General features: G+C 39.2%; 1 protein-coding gene across 1 annotated transcript in view; it reads right to left on the bottom strand.

Annotated features, from left to right (window-relative positions):
* Nucleotides 1-22,088, bottom strand: part of HHIP (hedgehog interacting protein) — a 71,211-nt gene extending 49,123 nt beyond the window's left edge. Inside the window, exons 1-4 of the mRNA XM_071555076.1 lie at nucleotides 21,807-22,088; nucleotides 14,626-14,821; nucleotides 7,336-7,492; nucleotides 6,294-6,495 (exon numbers count right to left, since the gene is read on the bottom strand). Coding sequence (XP_071411177.1) covers nucleotides 6,294-6,495; nucleotides 7,336-7,492; nucleotides 14,626-14,821; nucleotides 21,807-22,073 — 822 coding nt within the window. The 5' untranslated portion in view covers nucleotides 22,074-22,088. The remainder of the gene's footprint in view (nucleotides 1-6,293; nucleotides 6,496-7,335; nucleotides 7,493-14,625; nucleotides 14,822-21,806) is intronic.
* Nucleotides 22,089-22,306: the final 218 nt, after the last annotated feature.

Genomic DNA, 22,306 nt, shown 5'->3' with positions numbered 1-22,306 from the left:
GTAACTACAGGGACTTGATTTTACCACTGGCAGCACTTTGCTACCACTTGGCTACTTTGTACAGTTCAGATGTCCTTCATTTTAAAAGGATTTGGGGAAGTTGAATGATTATAGGGAAGGACCACAAAAATGATTTAAGGACTTACAGTTGCAGCCCTAGAGCTACTTAACTTTTCAGAGTGTATTTTGAAAGGTGATTATAGCATTTAACTCCCAAGAGAAGTGGTAGGCTCTTAATTTTTTATTGTTGCCAAACCATACCTTGATGCCTTCCCTTCTGAACAATATGTTTTAGGCCAATATATATTAGACCAATACGTGTTTTTGGGCTCGAGAGACAAGAAAGTGAGTGAAAAGTGATGGAATAGATTGTGCTACATTTTATGGTGGCTGCTGCTAATCTAAAGGTTTCCAAATCTTAGGGAATAATATAGTTAATAAGATAAAATACAGCCACAGGAATAAGAAAATCTGAAAAAGTGCTACAGCATTCACAATTTTTCTTTAAGTTAGATACAATCTTGAGTACAAGGTGACTGATCTTGTAATAATAACATATTCAGCACTGCTGCAATTCAAGAAATCATTAAAGCCAAGTCTGTAGAATGTTTTGATACTTTTTTTTCTCTGCAGAGTGAATTATGGGATAAAATCATATTTGGTTGACACTTTTAAAACATTTAATTATTATGCCTAAATTTTGACAATAGATTCAGGCATATCAGGTCTATTTTTAATAGGTGGTTGATTATTAACTGTCAATGAAATCAAAGTGCTACCATAATTAGTTCACTAGCTTCTCATTCAAACTTTCTGCCTCTCTTTACTTGGCAATAGTTTAAAACAAAAAGAAAATAAGAGTAGTGAAAATCAGTCTGAAAGAAAAAACAGGTACTAATATTTTAATTAAAAATTGTCTTTGCTATGTGACTTTGAAGGGAGAACTGTAAAATGTTGCTATGTAAATAACAACTCTCTTCACCACAGCATGATGGAACAGTAAATCACCAGAAGCAGATTTTCAGGTTGGGGACTTTTTGGTGTGGTTTTTTGTTGTTGTTGTTGTATGTTTTGGTTTGGTTTTTTGTAAATTGTTTATTATTTTCTTCTGAATACATGCCACATGCTCAGGATAGTTTTAATATTAATGAACATATTAATTTTATACTGGGGGACGGAGTCAGTATTTTCTTCACTACACTGCCTCCCTGACATCCGATCCCGTCAGATCATGGAAACTAAACAGGGTCAGCCCCGGATAAGGATTTGGATGGGAGACCTCCTGGGAAATGCCGGGTGTTGTAGGTTCTAGTCCTGAGGACTTCACTGGCACTGTCCAAGCTCACTCGGCCGTGGCAGATGAACCTCAGGACTTAAACGGTGGGGCCAGTTCTGCGCACGCTGAGCCTCACCTAAAATCCACTGTGCAGGCTGGAAGGGCACACCCACGTGGGGACAGCCCTGCCCAAATCTTCGTACGCGAAGCCGAGCCACACACACACACAGGGCTATATATTCTGAGATAGTTGAAGCCCAGGTGCATGTCCCAGGTATGAGTTACACGTGCAAGTCTCACTCATGTCCTTAGTCAGCTTTGAGGCAAAACTGAGGCACGCAGCTTCTTGTCACTACATTCTTGACATGGGAAAGAAAAGGCTAAGGGCAGTAAGAGAGAGCTGGCCAAGTGCCCATTCCATCCACACATAGTACAATTCTTGTGTAGCCAGTGTGACATAAATTGCATTGGAGAAGGCCACAGGTGTTGAATCAGAAAATTCTTGAATAAGATCCATTCACAGTTTCCAGTAACTAAGTAGAAAAATAGAAGATCAAAAAAGCATTCCTGCTAACTGTGCTGTCAAAGAATTTTAGAATTTGGAAGATGTGCAAAGAAAAATTGTTTCTTAAGTTGCTTTTCTTTTTTTGAGTCTTCAGTAATCCTGCATCTAATTTTCTCGAGTAGAGCCACCAAGAAGCACAAGTCATCATCATCAATTCATAGACTCTATCTCTGTTATGAAATACTTCTACATGCTTGTGCTAATTCCTCCCGAGATACTGGCAGCAGATAAAATTATCACTTCTTCTCTTTCATTTGGATTCCTTAAAATTAAATCAAGAAACTGACAGTAATTTTACTGCAGTAACAATTTTCAAGCAGAGACCTCAACAACTTCAATGAACTTTAAAAGCAAATGAACCAATAAAACTTATGCATCAGGTTGTACCTCTGTTCTTATTCAGACCTTCACAGGAGTGACTGACAAGAAGCAACTCCACATAAATCTATTTATGTTCTTTGGTTAGTAGGACCAATGAAGAAGCCCTACAAACTTGCTCACAGATTCAAATGGATTTCATCAACACAGGGACCATTAGTTCCCTTAAGGGAACAAAATGGCACCTTTTTAGGAGGGAAGCATGACTTATTGCTATACAATGCTGTCACCTCTCCTCTTCTGTTGTTGTATATTTTTTCCTACTTATCTGACTACCAGTTCTGTGAAGAGTGAAATATGCTAGTGAGATCAGAACTAAACTTCAGGGATCATTTTTATGAAGGAAATATGTCACTTCAGTTTCTTGGTTATATCAGAGCTTCAAAATAGTTTTTAAGTTGATTATTTGGAAAATCATCATGTAACAGATTTGCTGCTTTGTGACAATACAGTGATTTTATCACTGCTAAATTTCCTCTCCATGTTAGAAGACAAAATCAACTACCACTATTTTATTCCATCTATCAGCATAAAAAATATCTTTTCAGGATAGCTGTCCAAAATGCTTTTCAGAGGCATCAATTTAAATTACCTTTCATTCAACCACAGATGCATTATCATCATCAATCATCATCATCATCATCATCATCATCATCATCATTATCATCATCATCATCATCATCATCATTTACTGGATGCAACATATATCTCTAAAGTTTGAAAAAATATTTTAAATATTATTATTGTTTTTACTGTCACAAGATTTAAGTATTTGTATTTCAGATACAGACAAAAAATAACAGAAACTGCTATTTTCAGACACTTGTGTATAGGAGAGAAAACTTTTACATTTCTTTTTAGAGAAAAAGAATTGTTTGACTTTTCTTGCTATCATTGCTTCAAGGCTGGAAAAAAGGTGAACATCTCTAAGTTAATTAAAGAATAATATCAAATGGATAATGTTATCATAGAATCACAGAAAATGCTGAGTTGAAAGGGACCCACAAGGACCATCAAAGTCCAACTCCTGGTCCTGCACAGGACAAGCACTAAGAGTCACACCATGTGCCTGAGAGCATCATCCAAACGCTTCTTGAGCTCTGTCAGGCTTGGTGCTGTGGCTGCTGCCCTGGGGAGCCTGTTCCAGTGCCGAACCACCCTCTAAGTGAAGAATCTTTTTCTAATCTCCAGCCTAAACCTCCCCTGACACAACTTCAGGCTATTCCCTTGGGTTCTGTCACTGGTCACCACAGAGCAGAGATCAGTGCCTGCCCCTCCTCTTCCCCACACAAGGAAGCTGTAGCTGCTATGAGGTCTCCCCTCAGTCTCCTCCTCTCCAGGCTGAACAGACCAAGTGCCCTCAGCTGCTTGTCATACGGCTTCCCCTTAAGGCCCTTCACCATCCTCATTGCCCTCCTTTGGGCACTCTCTAACAGCTTAGTATCTCTCTTACACTGTGGCACTCAAACCTGCCCACAATATTCCAGGTGAGGCCACCCCAGTGCAGGGCAGAGCGGGACAATCCCCTCCCTCGACCGGCTGGCAATGCTGTGCCTGATACCTCTAGGATGTTGTTGGCCCAACAGGCTGCCAGGGCACTGCTGACTCACATTCAACTTGCCACTGACCAGGACCCCCAGGAATAGACCAAATATCTGTGTTAACGTCTTTGAATATGTGGAAATGAATAGAGGACTTGAAAAAGGCAACGAGGTACCTCAGCAGAACACTTCCCTGGAATACATTGGCCTAAGCTTAGTGAGGGCCAACTAAAAGTTCATTGATTCCATTTTATGTTTTCAGCTACACCACTACATGAGAAGAATCAGACACAACAAGCAAAATATATACATCCACATTCTGGCACTACACACTTTTCCTGAGGAGGCCCAGAGGACACATCCAGTGATCCTCATGCTTTGCGTGGGGATGCAGCAGTTTAGACAGTGGTTTGTTGGGGGGGAGTTAATTGCTGACTGACACTTTCTACACTGTCTGCTGGAAAACTATCTTTACACATAGTATGCTCCATTACTGATTTCTAGTTTTAAAGTGTATAACAGGTAAGTAAGACCAAATACCCTTCGAGGAGTCTGTCAAACAGTGACAATTGCCACCATTGTCACAGTGATCTCCCACCTTTGTAGGTAAAGGACCATGGACAATGATTGTAGGAATCAATGTGCAGGGGATAAGGATAACAATGTTCAAGAACCCTTGTTTTAAAACTACCATTTAGATTATGTGGGGTTTGTTTTATTCTATTTATTTATTATTTTATATAATGTACTCATTCCTGAAATTCTTTATTCTTTCTGTTTAAGAGCTGGAGTCTTGCTTCTAGGCACATTCCCTTCCTCCTTACCTGCAAACCACATAAAGACTGTTCTTGCCAGCCTGCATTAAACACTGCAACACAATTATCCTCAGTCACCGGACTGTTATCTCAGGGAATTGAATTAGACTTTCTAGCTTAGACACATCAAATTGTTTACACAAAATGTTATGGTTGAAACAGATCCAGTTTAGAGTATTATATGATGGTTAGGGTAATAAAAACTAAGAAGATCAGGTCACTGATTTAAAACAGAACTAAAAGTTGAATTTGATCCTGTTGAAGAGTCATATCAAGCACGTTATTGCCTAGTCAGAAGAATGGAAAATCATTTTTCCATTTAGCCTTGTCTCTAAGTTGAAACTGTAAAGGTTTCTTCAAGAAAGGTTTGTTTTGGACCAGTAGCAATTCTGTGGGAATTTCACTGTCAGTTTTTCACAAGTACAAGTGATCAGAACCTTTGGTTAAGAAATAAGAAACAGCTATAGATTGATGTTCAAAAACATCCCTGATAAGTCCCTTCTGTTTTGCTAACTTGAACATAAGGGTTACCTACAGTGGCAGAAAGGGAAGCATTCGGCAAATCACATAATCATATAAATTGGTTCCTTTCCTGAAAAAGGTGCAATATATTTCAATTCTCACTCTTTCAACACAAACCAAAAACCTCTGAGATTTCCTTGCAGAAAAGACTTAATTGGCTTGTTGCCCTTATAGCTGAAACACAAAGTTATCAGTTAGCATGTGCTATGCATTTTAAATTGATATAGTTTGTCACTATTGTTATTTAAGGTTACTCTGTCAAGAGTATGTCAATATATCTTTCATCCATGAAGTCTTTTTGATATATAGTTCTGACTGCTGTAAGCATAACCTGATTACAACTTAAATTTTCTTGATATATCTGGATTTTACTTCCATCACCACTCTAAATTGTGACAAGAAATCAACATGGAACAACACTTCAATGACATTTCCAAAGTAAAATATCCCTCAATAGACTAATGAGTTTTCCATTGGTACTTACCCCATAACTAGATGTAATTTCTTACCTCCGCCCTCCAACATATTCCCATCAGTGCCCATATACCTCTCACTCCCCTGACCACAAAAGTCTTCAAATTAAACACCATGAAAGTCATTGCACCAACCCAAATCCCTCATGCCTGAATTTAGAGGGTCAGTCACTTTTTATGAGCATCTCAAATACATGCAGTTTTAAAGCAGCTTCCCATCAAGGGCAGCTTGTGCTACATTTGAGGCTGAGCCAAGAGTGAGCAGCCCTGCCCCTCTCCCTGGGGTCCCTGAGCACTCCCAGGCCCCCTCCTGTGTCAGGCTCCTGTGGCAATGCTGAGCACCCACAGCTCGGGGGGGCCCTGAGCCCAGCTGGCCCCCACTGGCATCACAGCAACACTTGGCTGAAGGCAATAGGATGGAAGTGAGTCCAAAGGATGAAAATACAAAATCAGTGCTGTGGAATGCTGGTGCTGACCAGTACCATTTGAATTTCAAGTGAGGTAAAAATGAGGGGAAAGGAAAAACTCTAATAAGACATATAAGATGCTATATTTCCATTCCCAATACAAGGAAGTTTGCACTTCTTTGCCAGAAAGAACTGTAGTGTCTCTTGTCATTACTCTCTTTTATTATTGAAATTAAAATAAGTTCTGCAAAGCATTTCCTTTCCCCCCATATACGTGCTAAAATATAAAAATGTAGAGATAAGCATAAAATCCAACCTTTATTCCACTTTGAACAAGCTTGTGTATATCCAAAAAAGGTTCCTTGAGTATGTCTCCTTCAGGAGTGAAAATCTTCACATATCCTTCTTTCTCAAGAATAAAGAGGCGATGGGATCCATCTCCACAATGTACTGCTCCAACAGGCTGCCTTAGTCCACTCACAACCTCCTGAATACAGAAGCAGTTGTGCTTGTGTTTTCTAAAGAAATTTAAAGAAATGGTAAGAAATTTCTTGTTTCTCATAACCACGACATAGCAATGTCTCCAAAAGATAAAATGCTCACTCTGCAGTGGTATTAAAACCAGTTTATACTAAAATTGGCTTTATATATATAAATATATAATCCTATATCCAGAATAAATTATTTTCTTGAAAGTATGGAAGCAGGTAATACTTAATATCAGTTTGAACTCCATTTGAGCAAAATTTGGTCTGTATACAAGGAAGGGAAAATTAAATAAACTTAGATCCAAAATGAAGAGGAAAGGGAAAGAAAAAAATTGGTACAAGAAGAGAATAATTTAGAAATACAGAATTTCTACTATAAAACAAACACAGCAAATTTCATCACTTTGACAAAATTTGGCTTCTAAAACCCATTTAAAAATAATGACTTATAACGGGATAATATAATTTAATGATTTTCACAAAGAAAAATACATGAATGAAATAAATTGAAAATTATGAAATATATATTTTACTAAATAAACTTATTGCACTTGTTTAGTAATATTAGATTCAGGTAGAAATGACTTCCCAGAACTGTGTATGATCCACAGGCTGGATGATAACCAAGATCCACAGGGTGGATCAAACCAGGATTCTAACACCTTTTCAGCAACGCAAACATCAAATGGTACTGAAATGTTGAAGTGAATGTAACTTTCTCTTTTGACATACACTAGGGGCAGCAAAAGAAAGTAACATCTGGAAAACACAGCTGCTCAGCATAAGGACATACTGAGCCATTTCACTGTGAAAACCACAGGCTTTTCTATGTTTTTTTTTTCAGATTAAACAGCATTTATCTTTATAAACCTGCTGATCTCTTCCTCTTTGTCATATTCTTCCATGTGGTCCAGGGAGTTAGAGGCTGGCCCTCGCACTTGTTTTCTTGGAAAATCTGGAAAGCACACACCACCATCCTTTCTTGCATAGTAATAGCAAAAGTCATCAGCTGTAGTTTGGAGAAAACCTTAAAAATGCAAAAGAGCATACAAATATTTAGTGTGTTGTCATGTCTGCAGTTTAGTGTCATCAAATTCATCTTTAAAAAGATTATAGTGGAAAAAGAGGTCATTTTAAACAAAGCACCCAAAAAGGCCTGCTCTGAATAAACACAGAGTATTACCTTTCACAGTTTATTTGTCTATATTTGTAGTAACCCTTATTTTCAGAGTGCTTTAATAAAAATACCAATTCATTCAAAATGACACAACACTTCACTCTCTAAAAAATTAAAAGACAAAGCTCAGAGTTGAAGCTATGATACACTTCTGCCTCATTTTAACCCTACCAGTCAAGTGTAGTATATTTGCAATAAAACAGCTTGAGCAGCTTCTATTTAACTTTTTTTTTAAAGTGGCTTGTTGTAGCTAAAATTGCAGTAAAGGCTTTGGTAAAAGGCCTGTAGTAAAGACTTTGTGGAGTGCTGCCAGCAAAGCACAGTGGTCAGAGAGATGACTAATCAGTAATCAGGTGAATCTCAGAAAACCACAAGTACTGCTCAAAATTGGACTGTGTTGACATGCAGTTGGCCTCTGGTTGACTCCCAGCATTAAAGTGAGTGAACAGTGTCCCATCATAAGGTCTAGTTCCTCAGCCCCTAAACCCTGAAAGGGGGATATGCCTCATGCTGCATTGGAGCTGGCTTGGATGAAAAGTAGTCTTTAGGTTATAGGTTAAAATGGGAAGGAGTTCAAGGGCCCAGAGAAATGAGAAGTTGGTAAAATGAAAGCCTTTAAGGAAAAACCCTGCCACTACTGCTATTAAACTGTGTTTAATGACATAAAAAGTTTCTGTTCACAAACCTAATTCTAGTCATTGCTATCCAGTTTTTAATCACAAATATTAAATCTGGGAAGACAAGATCTGTCTAGTTACACATGTACTATTTTACTAGAACGTGAAGATAATACGTCTTAAGTTGCCTTCATGCCTTTTTGTGTTATTGGCACTGTCTTAGGATGTACTATGGTCCAGGACATAACTCATAGGATACACGGAATTAGCACTTAATTGGAATTAGAAGCCTAATTTATGCATGGCTTTACCACTTGTGAATAATGCAATAATCCATAGGTCTTGGCCATAAAACCTCTGGCTCATATTGTACAGTAAGAGCTGATCAGGGACAGCTGTGTTTCATTGGAAAATGCCAGTTTCTTTTAAGCAAAGCTTTTTCAGAAACATTATCAGTTTTGACAAAATTTTAGTTAACATGATGTTTCTGGTCCAAAATCAAACTTCTGGTCTAAATGAAAAATTCAGAAACAGACGGCAAACCTCATATTGCAATGTCTTGTAATTAGGGTGTTTCATTAGGAAGAGGAATATTCAGGTCAATGCCCCTCATCTGTCAGGCAAGAGTTTGACCCTAAGTCTCTCATTTCCCAAGTAAATGTCCTAACAACTTTATTAGCTATCCTGGGGGGTCTCTCTGTGGCTTTCTTCATGGAAAATTTCGAAAGAGTTCAATTTCTTCCTTATGTGGAATAGGAAAATTTTTAGATCCCAGAATTTTTGTGGAATGGAAAGCCTTTCCCACCCAACTATACTTCTTTTCATATACATCTTCCTTTAAAAATATTGGAAAAATTACATGACAAAGCCTGCCTTTGGTTTCTATGCAATAATATCTGGAAACACGCTAGTGTGTTGTGGTGTAAAAGTTTAATTACCATGATTTGGACCTTCAGTAAATTTCATCTCTGAGGAGCTGGTTTTAATTTATAGTAGTTATTTGGAGAAAATGGAAGATATAAATTCAAGTGAAACAACTGAAGAGGAACTCTGATATAATCATGGAGCAGTATTCCAAGGCTTGGAGATATAAAGCCAAAAACAAAGGTAATCTAAAATCTTGCCATTGAATTATTTGACTTAAGAATGCAGGGTTTTTTCTTTAATGATTTATTTCTCTGGGCACAGTGGGTCACTCAAAAAAATGTAATAGCAAATTAGAGGTGTATGATTACTAAGAATTTCTAGAATTTTCCAAGTATACCATCTACTGTTTACTGATGATAAACTACTCTTGGCTTGAATGTATTCCTTAGTCAGAAAAGCTGAGAGCATGTTGTGATGGTGTTGTTCACTCCATGCATGTCCATTCCAAATAACGATCAGATGCAAACTCACTTCAATAGTACAGTGCCTTTTCATATATGTAACACTAATCCCCTTTCCTTATGAAATGCTTTATCATGCACTTAAGTACGTGTTGCACTGCAGTTGCCTTTTGCTATTTAGCAAACCCACCAGCAGGTTCCAAGAAAGGATAAGTCTTATGTTCCATTTTCATTAGAAATGCTTGTAAAAAACCAGGGTTAGAATTAAACTGGGAAAAATGTTGCATTGCTGGAAGGAATGTAACCTCTGTGAATACAGTTTCACCTGTGTATTAAGGATGGAATTTTGTTAATTTTTTCCATAAAAACCATAGTAACATACAAAAAAAAAATCTGCATGTGTAATAGATGCTCAATTTAACATACTAACAGCTTCACTAAAAACAGTTAGAGAAACATTTGCTTCTACTCCCTATCTGCTTATAGCCTTTTAATGTCTTCTTTCTTGTGCTTAGATTGTAAGGTCTTTAGTATAGTTTGCCATTTTGTTCAGCCTTTGTACAGTGACCAGAAGAATGGTCCCTGACAAGTGCCCCTAAGCAGTAGAAAAAGAAAAAAAAAGAAATCGTTTTACTCAGTCTGAATTTATTCAAATACAGCTCCGTCACTGTCCTCTGTGAGAACTGTGCCTAATAAGGACTGCAAACCTTGGTCCTGTGTGAATTTCTGTACTTACTACTTTATTTTAAAAGACTCATGCATATTATTACAAATTTCCTACCAGCTGTGTACGTGTTGACACAGAAAATTGAAATCACAAAGGGTGATTAAACATCATGTGTGTCAGATTTTGCACAAGCTTGCATTTCTATGCTTTTGAAACTTTCTGTCTTGCAAACAAGAATCAAACGACAGGCTTTTCAGTTAGAGCAGTTACAGTGAGGGCTTTCTGTGTTCGCCTTTATAAAACACTGTGGGAATACGTTGCATGATTACAAGCCTTTTCAAAGGAAAACTTCTGCACTCAGCTGATCTCCACCTCCTCCCTCCACTTGTGTTTGCATTCAGTTGTTCCTCACACTCTATCTCCCTTCCTGTCCTACCTTCATCAAATTCCACTTTGCTGGATTCCCTGCTTATCCATTCCCCTGCCTCTTCTCTTTGTTATACAACTCCAGTGTCGTGGTAGCCCCTGTCCCAGTCTTTATAACAACTCAAGATCCTACTCACTGCCCTCCCTGTTTGCCCTGCACACTGTATTGGGTGTCATCCACTCATCTGAGCAGACCTACCCTGGCTTTTAGGGCACTGCTATGACCTTGAGCATACAGCTCAGTATGTTAAAGAAGCATTTTCCTCTTTGGTCCCCCCTACCCCGATGTGCACTTTTGACAGCTAGATGTGAGTTTGTTCACAAAAAACCCGCATTCGCTTCTCTCTTCTCAACTCCCAGTGAAATCCAAATCAGACTTTATTCCAGACTGATGGTTTCAAACTGTACTGAGTCCACTGGCAGCTCACATAATCTCCTACTGCTTTCCAAATGACTAGTGGTCCTGTTCTCATACCCAGACATTGCACGTACCTGCACACAGGCAGTGCCAGGGTTAATCCCCTTGATGCTCCTTGTTATCAGTAGCAAAATTATGAGCCACTACTGTTTTTCTGCAGGTTGGCTATGTTGACTGTGACTATTAATTGCTCATGTCAGAACTTCTGGAAGTGCTGTGTGAGTTGTAGAATTTCTTAGAATTCCAGCATTTTGGGCTGGGGTGTCCATGTTTGGTGTTAAAAAAAATCCACCAAGCATCCATCCACATCAAGCCTCTGTTCTTGTAATGCCTGGATTCAGATCTGGGCCTGGATCTGAATTCAGCCACAATCATCTGGAACCCATTCCTTCAAATGAAAATAATGGAGACCAGATAGTTCAAAATCTCTCCCATGTCCTTGAATGGCACTGTGGCTGTTGCGCAGGTTTATTCCTTAGAATACACAACTTCACTGTCATGGACCAAGTTTCTGCTTATATCTAAAGGGAGAATCAACCATGCCTTTCTTTACTAGCTGTACTAATCATAAATATTAGACAGTCTTCCCTTATGTCCTTGGAAAACTTAAAATTCATACTGACAGAAGATACTTCATTAAAACATTTAACTCTGATGTCACCATCACGGATCACTTAAGCTGAGGCTTACAGTAAAGGTTAGACAAGAAATAATCACAGTTACCTGGAATGAGGCAGGAAAGTTCTAATCTCATAGTCTTTGTGAAACATTACATTCTCCTTCATATTCATACAATCATAACACCTATTGTTACTATATTGTTTGAATAAAGGATAAGGTCCTGTTTTTCTCTGTATATTCCTACAGAAGTCAATGGAAGTTTTGACACAGTTGTAACTGATGAGCAAACTGCTGTCTTCAAAAGAGTTAATCAAGCATTTGCTAGAGTTTCATCTTTGCAAAAAGAGACAGAACAACAAATGAATTTCTGAAGCTAACTCATGAAAAAACCTGATGCATAATTTTTCAGTCTTCCTGGTTAATATGTACTGCTAAAATTTCAATCCCAGAAAAGATGCTTGCTAGCTTAAAATGTTATTAATATTTCTCATTTGTGCGGGACATAAGGGATAAAATTATTTTTGTAGTCAGCAATTTCCTTAAACTCCGTCGTATTGGTGTTCAGAAACAATTAGCACTCCCTAATGGAGGAAGAGCAATTATTCGACTTTTTAACAAATGCACAGTGAATCATTGCCAGAGACCTTGGGTTTGGTGGCCTGTTAATTTTCAACTCTTTGTTTAATCCTCCAGGCTAAGCTGAAAACATAGCTTCCACATTTTCTTTTTTTTTTCTGTCTTTTGCAATAAATAGTATTATGGATATATGAGTCTCACAAGTAAAATAGAACCCCCAAACAAGCTGTTATTGTAATTATTTATATTTCAGACTGTATAAGACTACTAAACTATATTAAAATCCTGTAGGCCATCTTCCCCAAAAGAGGGACCTGAATCTTAATTAATACCTTGGGAAATGCTAGACTAGGTATCAACAACCATTTGTACCAGTCAAGTCACCAAATTAACCCTGTTGGTGGGTGTAAGTATGCAACAATTTTCTGTTAGTGCAACCTACTTTCAGAACAAGTATTTAGAATGATTATTAGCATCTGATTGATGTAGGAAAAATCCTATTTTAACTGATGCTGAAGTATGTAAGCTCTTTTCCTGCAAAGCACAGTGCTCTGCCCAGTGCTAAAGTTATGCTTTCATCTGGTTATCTTTCAAGGCAACCTGGGTGGTCATAAAAAGCACTTGACATCTTGATGCACTTCAGCAGTTTTACATATACACAAACTTTGTAGAAAAATAAATTTGTCATTCGTCACCACATATGTTGATCTGAGGAGCGAGGTTCCTGTGGCTGTAGCTCCTGTGCTCCTCAGCACTTTCTCACTGTCTCTCCCTCCCTCTGTCTACTCCTTCTTTCTCCCTTTTCTCCCTCTTTCACTTTTCTCAATTAAACAACTTGTTTCCTCGTAAACACAGAATTTCAAAAACAGCTATGAGGGTCTTGCTCTGCAGAAAATGATAATCATTCGTGCTAGCTACAAACTCATGTCAAAAATGTCTTTGTGCTGACTTCTTATATGGGCCAAACATTTAGAATATCTAATCTGTTATCGCTGTTCAGCAGGCAGTCTTGGCAACTATGATCTATTCTGCTTTGCTTTGGGGAATGTGATAAAGAGCAAGAAACAGCTGGTTTAAGAAAGCCCTAGAAACATCTCTTGGTTTATAAAGACAATAATAATATTTTCATATTTGAATGGGTTGAGATACATGTTAAACCACAGTAAAGGGAAAATGTAAGTCAATTCAAAATGTTTTCTCAAGTCAATAAAAGAACACTGCAAAGAAAACCTTGCACTCTTGGGACTTCAGAGAAAACAAGTAAGCACAGTACACATGCAATCAAAAAACCCTCCTCCAAATCCCATCCACATAAACTATCCCCTTACCCAAATATGTTTATATTATATTACAAAACTGTGTTCATATGTAAAAAATGACTATTCACAAAGTCATTATCAACTCTTTTTTCCAGTCTGTGTTGCTAGTTAAAAAAAAAAAAAGGTAGTAAAAAATACCTCAATCAATTTAATTATTTTCTCCTGTGTGGCATTGTTTATAAGTAGTGTTTGGACAGGGAAAAAAGCATAGTTTAAAAATGACAGTCTTAAACATATAAATAATTTACTATTGAGAATACCAAAGATGTTATTTAACATAATAGTGTATTAAGACAGTGTTTCTCAAAGAACCATCTTCTGTGGTTTTGTTGATACAGTGACAAGTGATAGCACACACTTCGGGACTGCCTTAGACAGTGCAGGGCAAATGCTGCTTTTGGTTATATCCAGCTAACTCTACTGACTACAGTGAGGAAGTGTTAGGTTAGTCAAGAATTTGGTTGTTAACAGCACGTTGGAAGTGATTCAAAGATCACAGAAGTCTATCAAACAGCTCCCTTTGATTTCAATGGGCTTTAAACCCTGTGGAAAAAACCATCAGTTTCTAGGGTAACAAAACCAGAAAAAAACCACTTTACTCATCAGCTTTTAGAGTCTCCAGAAAACAGCCAGGACTTTTTACTTCTTGCATTTTAAAGCAATCTATTGTTTGGAATAGCCTTTTGGATGGCCAACTGCTTGCTTGCATAATTTGAATTAACACGCAAATAGTTCAGTAAAGGTAAAAGTTCCAGGTGCCTTTGACAACAATCAAACCATGTTTGTTTCATGGAGAGTTTAATAGGAGGGCAGCAAGAAGACACTCAAAATATTTACCTCCCTGTATAAGATCTACTGTGAAGACCGAGATATTCTGTCTTGGCTTGGGCAAAATCCCCTGAATATAAATGGGGATTTTTCCCAGTTCAAAGCCGATCTACAACTCTCCAGGAAATACTAACATATCAAACCAGACACTTTTCAGCCCAGTACTTTTTATATAGGTTTTACCTGGTATTTGACCTCTGCAAGTATAATAGAATTCTTTACAATAGTCTTTGCACAAGTAAGGAAGAGTTAGTTCTCTTTCAGGTGTTTCCCCTTTCTCAGGTGAGTGGAATAGATTCTGAGCATGAGGTGAGCAGTGTGCACACTTGATTTCCTCCAGTAGCTTCGCACATTCTGTGTTGTTGGTAACAGAAAGTACCTGCAAGTCACAAACCAGAAACAAATAAACATAGGACCTGTTTTCCCATCTTACCCAAAGAAAGATTGCATGACCTAATGTAATAAACAAAGCTAGCAGGACAAATACAGTGAGTATCGATGCATTGTGCATAAAGTGCAAAAGTTATTACTATGAAATGTTCAATATGCCATTAGTGCTATGAGGTTTTAATTTCTCTGATTTCTTACAGAAGATTCTCTAAGATTTCTTATCTGAGCTTGCTTCTTGGGTAAGAATAATAGTACTCAAGTTGTTTTAAACTCATGCCTGACATATCTTAATTGCATAGGCAATCTCTGCACCAGAAGGATCATTTATATATGGAGGAATTACAGCAGTAGGCCTCCTATCCACTGCTCTTACGAGAAATACTTAAGCCCTAACTTAGTAAGGTGGCCTATTCAAGTGTTTAGAGGCTAAAAATTAAAATTCTAGCATCAACACACATCAAGAAAAACATGTTTAGGTATTTGTAAAATAGGTGTATCTTGAACAACATAACAGCCTGGCTACTGAAATGACTGCTGTGAAATCCAGCAGGTGCTGTGGATTTTCATGCTTCAAGTGCTGCTCTGCCTTTTGCTCTCTCTAGTGTAAACTACTTGGAGGTGGGAAAACCTGTGTGTTTGCAGAGGTATCTTTCTATAAGTGAAAAAGTAGAATTTGTAACATCTTGTTTGTGTCAATATTGAGACTGTAACTTTGTCCTGAAAAAAGAGCATATATTATGTATGCATAGCACTTGAAGAAGCATGAAACCACCATTGATGTGTGTTTAAGTAAACTAAGGAGTGCAATGTCATCAAATAGTGAAAAATAATGGAAAACAGCATAGTCATCTTTATTAGCTTTTAAATGCAGTGCATTTTGTTAATCTATTGTTAACCACATGGTTTGTTTTTGATCATTCATCCCAGTGGTGCGTAGTGGGAAATGTGTTCTCTCCATTGACAGTGATTGAATCTGATCCAACGCAAAAACGAAACTCAGGTTCTTTCTTCTATTTATTTAACACAGTTATAAACAAAGGCTGTAAGACACATTAAGAAGTATTAATGTGGTAAATACTTGTATTCTGTAAAATTTGTAAATATTTGTAAATAGCACATTTGAAAACATTGCTAGCTTTGCTATAGCTCATATCTCTGAGTTGATTTGCAGGACTTTTCAGTGTCATTCCCTTGCAACGTAACTTTAAAGGGAATTATCAAAGTTATTTTTGAAAAAATAAGTTATTCAATGCAGGAACACTCCTGATATGTTTGAGTATGCTGTCTCATACATTGCTCTCTTCTGGTACGCTGTGCTTTGGTAACAGAGTTCTGAACTCTGACTTTTATTTACGGATCATAGTTATATAAATCTCAAATGCTTGAGAGAAATCCACTTTCGATTGTTTTTAACAGATATGTATTCAAAATATTACACAATATATGGCCCATACATTTAAACAAAATCTTATTTAAAGAAACCTTAATTTAGAAGACGAACTCTTTCCAGGAAAATTTAGTCTTACCATATATATATTGTCAAGAGGCCATCTGAAATGTGTACTTAAGTTTAGTGTTGTAAGTTGAGCCACTGATTAGAAGAACACCATTTGGCTTCTATCCTTATTCTGGATATGCTGCCCCTGGCTTCAAAAAGAATTCCTTCAGATTTGCCAGGATCATTAAATGCATTAAATGTTCTGTTCTTTAGACTATCTGTTCTCAGACTATCCTCAGCTTCACAGCACCTGCAACTCAGTAATGTGATTAACATCTGCCATACATAGTTTATTATCTCTCTTCAGATCCTTCTTAAGAATGTAACTGTCTCACATATTTTGGAAAGGGTTTCTTTTTTTTTTTTTAAGCTTTAACACAGTAATCAATTAATTGCCTGTTGCATGTATGGCAAAAGGTTTGCATTGCTCCTGAATTCTTTGGGGAATTCTTTCCAAGGCCACAGGCTCTTCTCTCCTGAAAAAGTTTAGATTCTTTCTGCTATACTGCTCATTTGGGCCATAACATTACAACAGTTAACCTTAGTCTTCTTGAGTTTCAGATGTTGTTCTAGATATAGTGAATGTGGAAGGAAATGCTTTGAAGACAAGAACTAAAAACATAATTATAACTACAATAAGCTATAACCAAAATACATAGCATCTAAAACTTGAAGCTTGTCTTAATACTGCCTAGGACTGCAATCCAGGTAGTAAAGAACAGCCTTGACATGCTTGCAGTAATCATGCTGCTAATCTTCTGCATTAGCTGGGCTTTCTTAGAGGATGCTGTGATTCTGATGGGAAGGGGCCTGTACAATTCAGTCAGGTCATTGTCTGCCAAATAGAACAAAGTCTGAAGCCAATAGGGGATGACCAAAACCACTATCCATACATGCTATTTTTTAAGAACATTAGGTGACTTCTCTCCCGAAGTAAGGATGAAATGACCCATTTTGGTGTTTCCACCAAAGGAAACTATACCATGAGTACAGACCCTCCACAGTACTGGCCTACATTCAGTAGTATCGCCTACTTTGCAGAAATCTCAGATCAGATGTTTTCATCAGGGAGTTCATCTCAGGCAGTAAGCTTTCTTGTGGTAGCAGTGTGATGGTGTGTTTAGAAGTACAAGTAAGGTATTACTAGGCAAATATTCAGAGTGCTTATTGAATTAACTCCACAGTGATGCAGAGAGAAAACTGCACTTCACTGGAAGACTCCAGAACACACTGTGAACAGGGTAAGGGGTGGGGGCCTGTGTGTGTGGAAATAAATTACAGGATAGCAAAGATAATTTACTGTTTCTTGTGGAAAACGTAATAGATGTTGCCTGGTGATACAGGCTTGCCAACATTTCAGTCCTCAAAGTTAAGACAAAAGGATCCTAATCCCCCTGAGCAGCTGCTATCCAGGAATTAACCACAGGAATTCACCCCCTCATGTAGTTTCTGGAATGAATCTCAGTCATATAATAGCTAATCAGAAGATTAAGGAATGAGAGTCAATCAATTATCTGAAAATCAAGTACAATGTTACTTAACTTTTAGAATGCTCAAGCAAAATAGGGTGGTAACACTTGCTCTGTGTGAGGTCTGATGTGTAACTCTGTCCTGGCTCGGAGATAGGACAACCTTTCTATTCTGAATCAGTAAATCTATAATATATTTATCCCGGAGTATATAAAACCAGTTTTAAGCAAATGCTTACTCAAATTAAGGTTTTTCTATTGGATGTCTACTTTGAAAATGACCTTAAAGTTGACAATAGCTTTGGTCTTTTGAAGAAATGTAAACTAATTTCCTTCTCCAATTTTTAAAGTCATATGTGAAACCATCAAACTGCAGTGGTTTAAACTAACTGTGCTCTGGAAAATATGTAAAACTTCCAAACATTTATTGCAACATGCCTAATAATGATTATGCCTGCTGCTGATTAATTTACAACATCTGTAAGATCATCCTTTAATCTCTAGCCACATGAAAGTAAGACGGGTAGACTAAAGGTAAGATAAATCCTGGAATGCACAGAAAAGCATAGCATGCTAAATTGGTTTATCAACAAAAGGAAGAGTGCAAAGAAGAAACAGATGACACAATAGGCAGAAAATCTTTATGGTTAATATTGTCATGTTTTGTGTACTCTGTCATATCTAGTTTGAGACAGACAGGATAATTGTGATGCTAACAGAAGAAAAAAACCCAGTGAAATAAGTCATTGCATTAAGCCATATTTGACATACAAGCATTTATGTCTAAAAATCATGTGCTGATGAGATTGTTCAACTGTTGACTTGAACATATGCCTCTTCTGTATTATAGTGCTGGATTATGTCATTAAAGAGTTCAGTTTCAATTTTAGGGTAATATTTAAATAGATCATTGTACTAAGGCAGCTGTTAAAGGGACCCCAAGATGAGTTATTTGTTTAGTTGGATGTGTTCAACAATAGCCTTTGTTCATGAAAGAGCCAGAGCAAACAAATGATTGTAAAAGGGCACACTTGAAAACAATTACTTTTCACCCATTCCTTGACAGCCTTGGCTGTGAAACCATCCAAGGTAGAGAGGACTTCTCTGCCTGTCAGGCTGTAAGTAAACTTTTAGAAAAAGTGAAGTTACAATGTTTGACTGGCATGTAGTAGCCCTACATAAACAAGGGGATACTGCACATCAATAAAAGACAAAGACTTAAATGTCAACAACAAGATGCAAATATTTTACTTGAGCCAGTGCAATGTTGCATTTGCTTATTTTAGGATCTCCATTTTTGTTCCCAGAGATGCAGGCAATGGTGGTCTTTTCGCTCTAAGTACAGATCAATAATTTGGTCCAAAATTCTCAAAGACCCAGCATCTTAATCAATATGATGTTATGACAATGTCTACTGAACATGCTCAATTAGTTTTTTTTTTAAGAAAAGATGGTAGCATTCAGTTTTCTGCTAATGACATAGCCACTCCATCATGTAGGTACATAGGTACATGATGGAGTTTTAAAAAGTTGGGTTTGGAACTGTAGTAGAAGAGAGTTTAAAAATGTGCTTTTAGAAAAGTTACACTCAAAAATATTCCATGATACTTTGCATGTCTTTCACAGAATGACCAACTCATTCTATTAAGTATAAAAGACATATATTTTGACATTTTTTTCTAAACATATATTGATGTGATAAAGCAGATTTGTGAGTTTCATAAACGTTAGTCTTTGGTGAAAAAAGTCTGATTTTACAACCCTGTAAAATAATATTCCTTTAAAAGTGCAATTTATATTAAAAAAATCAACAACAAAAAAACCTCAAACAAACAGGTTCAACAGCTCAGAAATAGGTACGGTGGCATATATGGTCACTTCCTCACACTCATGTCAGGTTTTTAGTACCACTATTAAAAAAATCTACGCTCAAAAGGAATTAAAATATATTTTAAAGGAATAGCAAGAAGAGAATAAACCCTTCAACTGCCTGGAGATGGAAAATTAACCAAAACTGAACTTGCAGTTTACTGCATTCAACCAGTTACCACAAGGGTCTCCAAGCATTGAATAATCTCAGTAGCATATATGCCACAGAGACATTGCAAACAGGGTGAATTAAGGACATATTTTCCAGTCCTTATTTTTTTTCTTATTTTTTTCTTTTTCTCAGCTAGATCTTTCAGGTTATCTGTGTGTGGTTAGTTTATAGTTTAATTCAATTATCACACAGGAGCTTAATGACACTGTCTCTAGACAACATGAAGAAATATATCTGCCTTGAATCTCAAACTGCTGCTGCATATGGTATGAATAAAGAGAGATCTGCAGCTGAAAACCTGCAGTAAGACAGTTCTCACTCATCTGGGAATAGAGGGGGTAGGACAAATGCTCCCTCAAAAGGCATGAACATTTGGACAGAGCTGGGGACTGAAGGAGAATGATGTTCTCCAGTTTCACCCATTAGTGAACCAACTAACAAACACAATGGTGTTGTTGTTATTCTTTTGCCATAAGCAACAGGACTCTGTGTGTGGGCAGCAGTTTAGTGGGGAGGAGGATAAGTCGACCCCTTTTTGTCCTATTGATTTTTTCCTATTTGCATGACTTGAGCAAATTAAATGATGCAATATGGCTTTTTGTTACAAAACAAAGTGAGAGATACCACCCAGACACATATGTTGATTCGTAGAAGCTGTTTACATGAGAATGGAGTGAAATCTACCGTGAACTGAGCATAAAAATTCGATTCAGGCTGGGTATTTTTTTTATTATGCTTGGGCCAGCAAGACTGAAACACAAGTTTTCCAAGAGTGTCTCAGACCTTGACAACTACAGAGTTGTAACTGAGGAATTCTTAATTAAACCTAAACCAGGATGAAATGGGGAAAAACCCTCACAAAATAGAAAGCAAGAAAAGTAATAATAATATTTTTTTAAAAAAAGACGCCTGATTGTTTATTTCACGTGCAGTGACTCTTAATGACATTATTCAGCAACTTCCCTCCCCGTGCGTACCCTTGGATGCAGCACTGGCCATCACAGCAGTTTATCAAACACGGTCCTACCGGGTTAGGTACCCACGCGTTTGAAAATCGAGGCAACAGGCTGATAAGCAGAATTTAACTTGCGAAAGGATTCGGAGAACTTGACAATTTTAAGAAATCGGTGAGCAGAGGAGGTGCTTCCCTTCACATGACCGCAGCTTGAAATTCGGCAGAGAGGCTGCCAGGTAATGTGAAAAGGCAGAGTCTCACGGCACCTGGTGCGAGGCACCGGTGCTGAGCGAGAGCCGTGAGACGGGGGTCCTGCAGCGGAGACTTCAGGAGTGTTTCTCCGCTGGTACCTGGAACTGTGAGTAGCACCCGGGCCCCGAGGCGGCTGGAGATCACGGAGTGTTGCTACAGCGGCACCATCCACTATCCAAAATCCCTCCTGACTTTGCTCCTGTGGAGCAAACAGGGCACGATTTTTCACCCCAGGGCAAAACCGAGCCGGATGGCACTGCCAGGAGAACGCACAGTCCCTTCGCTGCCGCTGCCCGGGCGGCGGCCGGAGCCCGCCCGGCTCCTCCGCCCTTCCCGCAGCCGCGCCCGGGCAGCGATACCTGCGGGCGGCCCGGCCCCGCGGCACCGGGACGAGACCGGGCCCGGGGCCACCGCCTGCAACTCCGGCGCTGCGGACAGAAAGTAACTGGCGGGCAGAGCCGGCGCCTGGCACAGCGCTTCCCCCGCGGGGAGCCCGTCCCCTCCAAGGCGCGGACCTGTCGGGCTCCCCGCGCCTCCCGAGGCATCAGCCCCGCGCTAGGATCCCGTTCTTGTCGCGCCCTCGCCCTCCGGGCGGGAAGGGTCACCCCCCGCCGCGGCGTCGCCCCCCGCCGCGGCATCGCCCCCACCCGCGTGGGAAACGCGGCAGGTTCGCGGCCGGTGCGTGGCTCCAAGCAAAAATAAAGAAACGACACCAAAAACCTGCCCCCGAAGCCCAGCGCGGCCCCAGGTGCTGCCTACCTTCGCCTCGGCGTGCGGCAGCCCCTGCGGCTCGGAGCGGGAGCAGCAGGACAGGCGTGGGTAGAGGCCGCGGCACATCGCCTCCCCGCCGCCCGGGGCCTCCGGGGACAGCACCCGCCGATCCCGCTTCTTCAGCCGCCGCGGCGGGGTCCCGTTGAGGCACCTTCTCCTCCGGGCACCGCTCTCCCCAAACTTGGCATCCCCCTCGAAGAAGCACAGAACCACGGCCACCAGCAGCAGCTTAAACGGCAGCATCTTGAGCATCATGCCTGAGGGAGCGTGTGAATGCACCCAAACCAGGGGTGGGGGGTGGGTGGGGGGAGAAGGAAGGAGGGGAATCCCACTGACTTTTCTTTGCACTTCAGATCAGGAAACCACCTCCCTCCCCCAGAAGGGGAAAGTCTGGAGGAGAATAATAACAGTAGCGGTTAAAAAGCCGACGGAGAAACAGCACCTCGGCCACCCCTCGCCTCTACCAAAAACGCGGACGAGAAGAGGCA

The sequence above is a fragment of the Pithys albifrons genome, chromosome 5, assembly GCF_047495875.1.
Source record: "Pithys albifrons albifrons isolate INPA30051 chromosome 5, PitAlb_v1, whole genome shotgun sequence".
Classification (NCBI taxonomy): Eukaryota; Metazoa; Chordata; class Aves; order Passeriformes; family Thamnophilidae; genus Pithys; species Pithys albifrons.
Note: the sequence above shows the minus strand (reverse complement) of the source record. Positions and strands in the feature narration are given on the sequence as shown.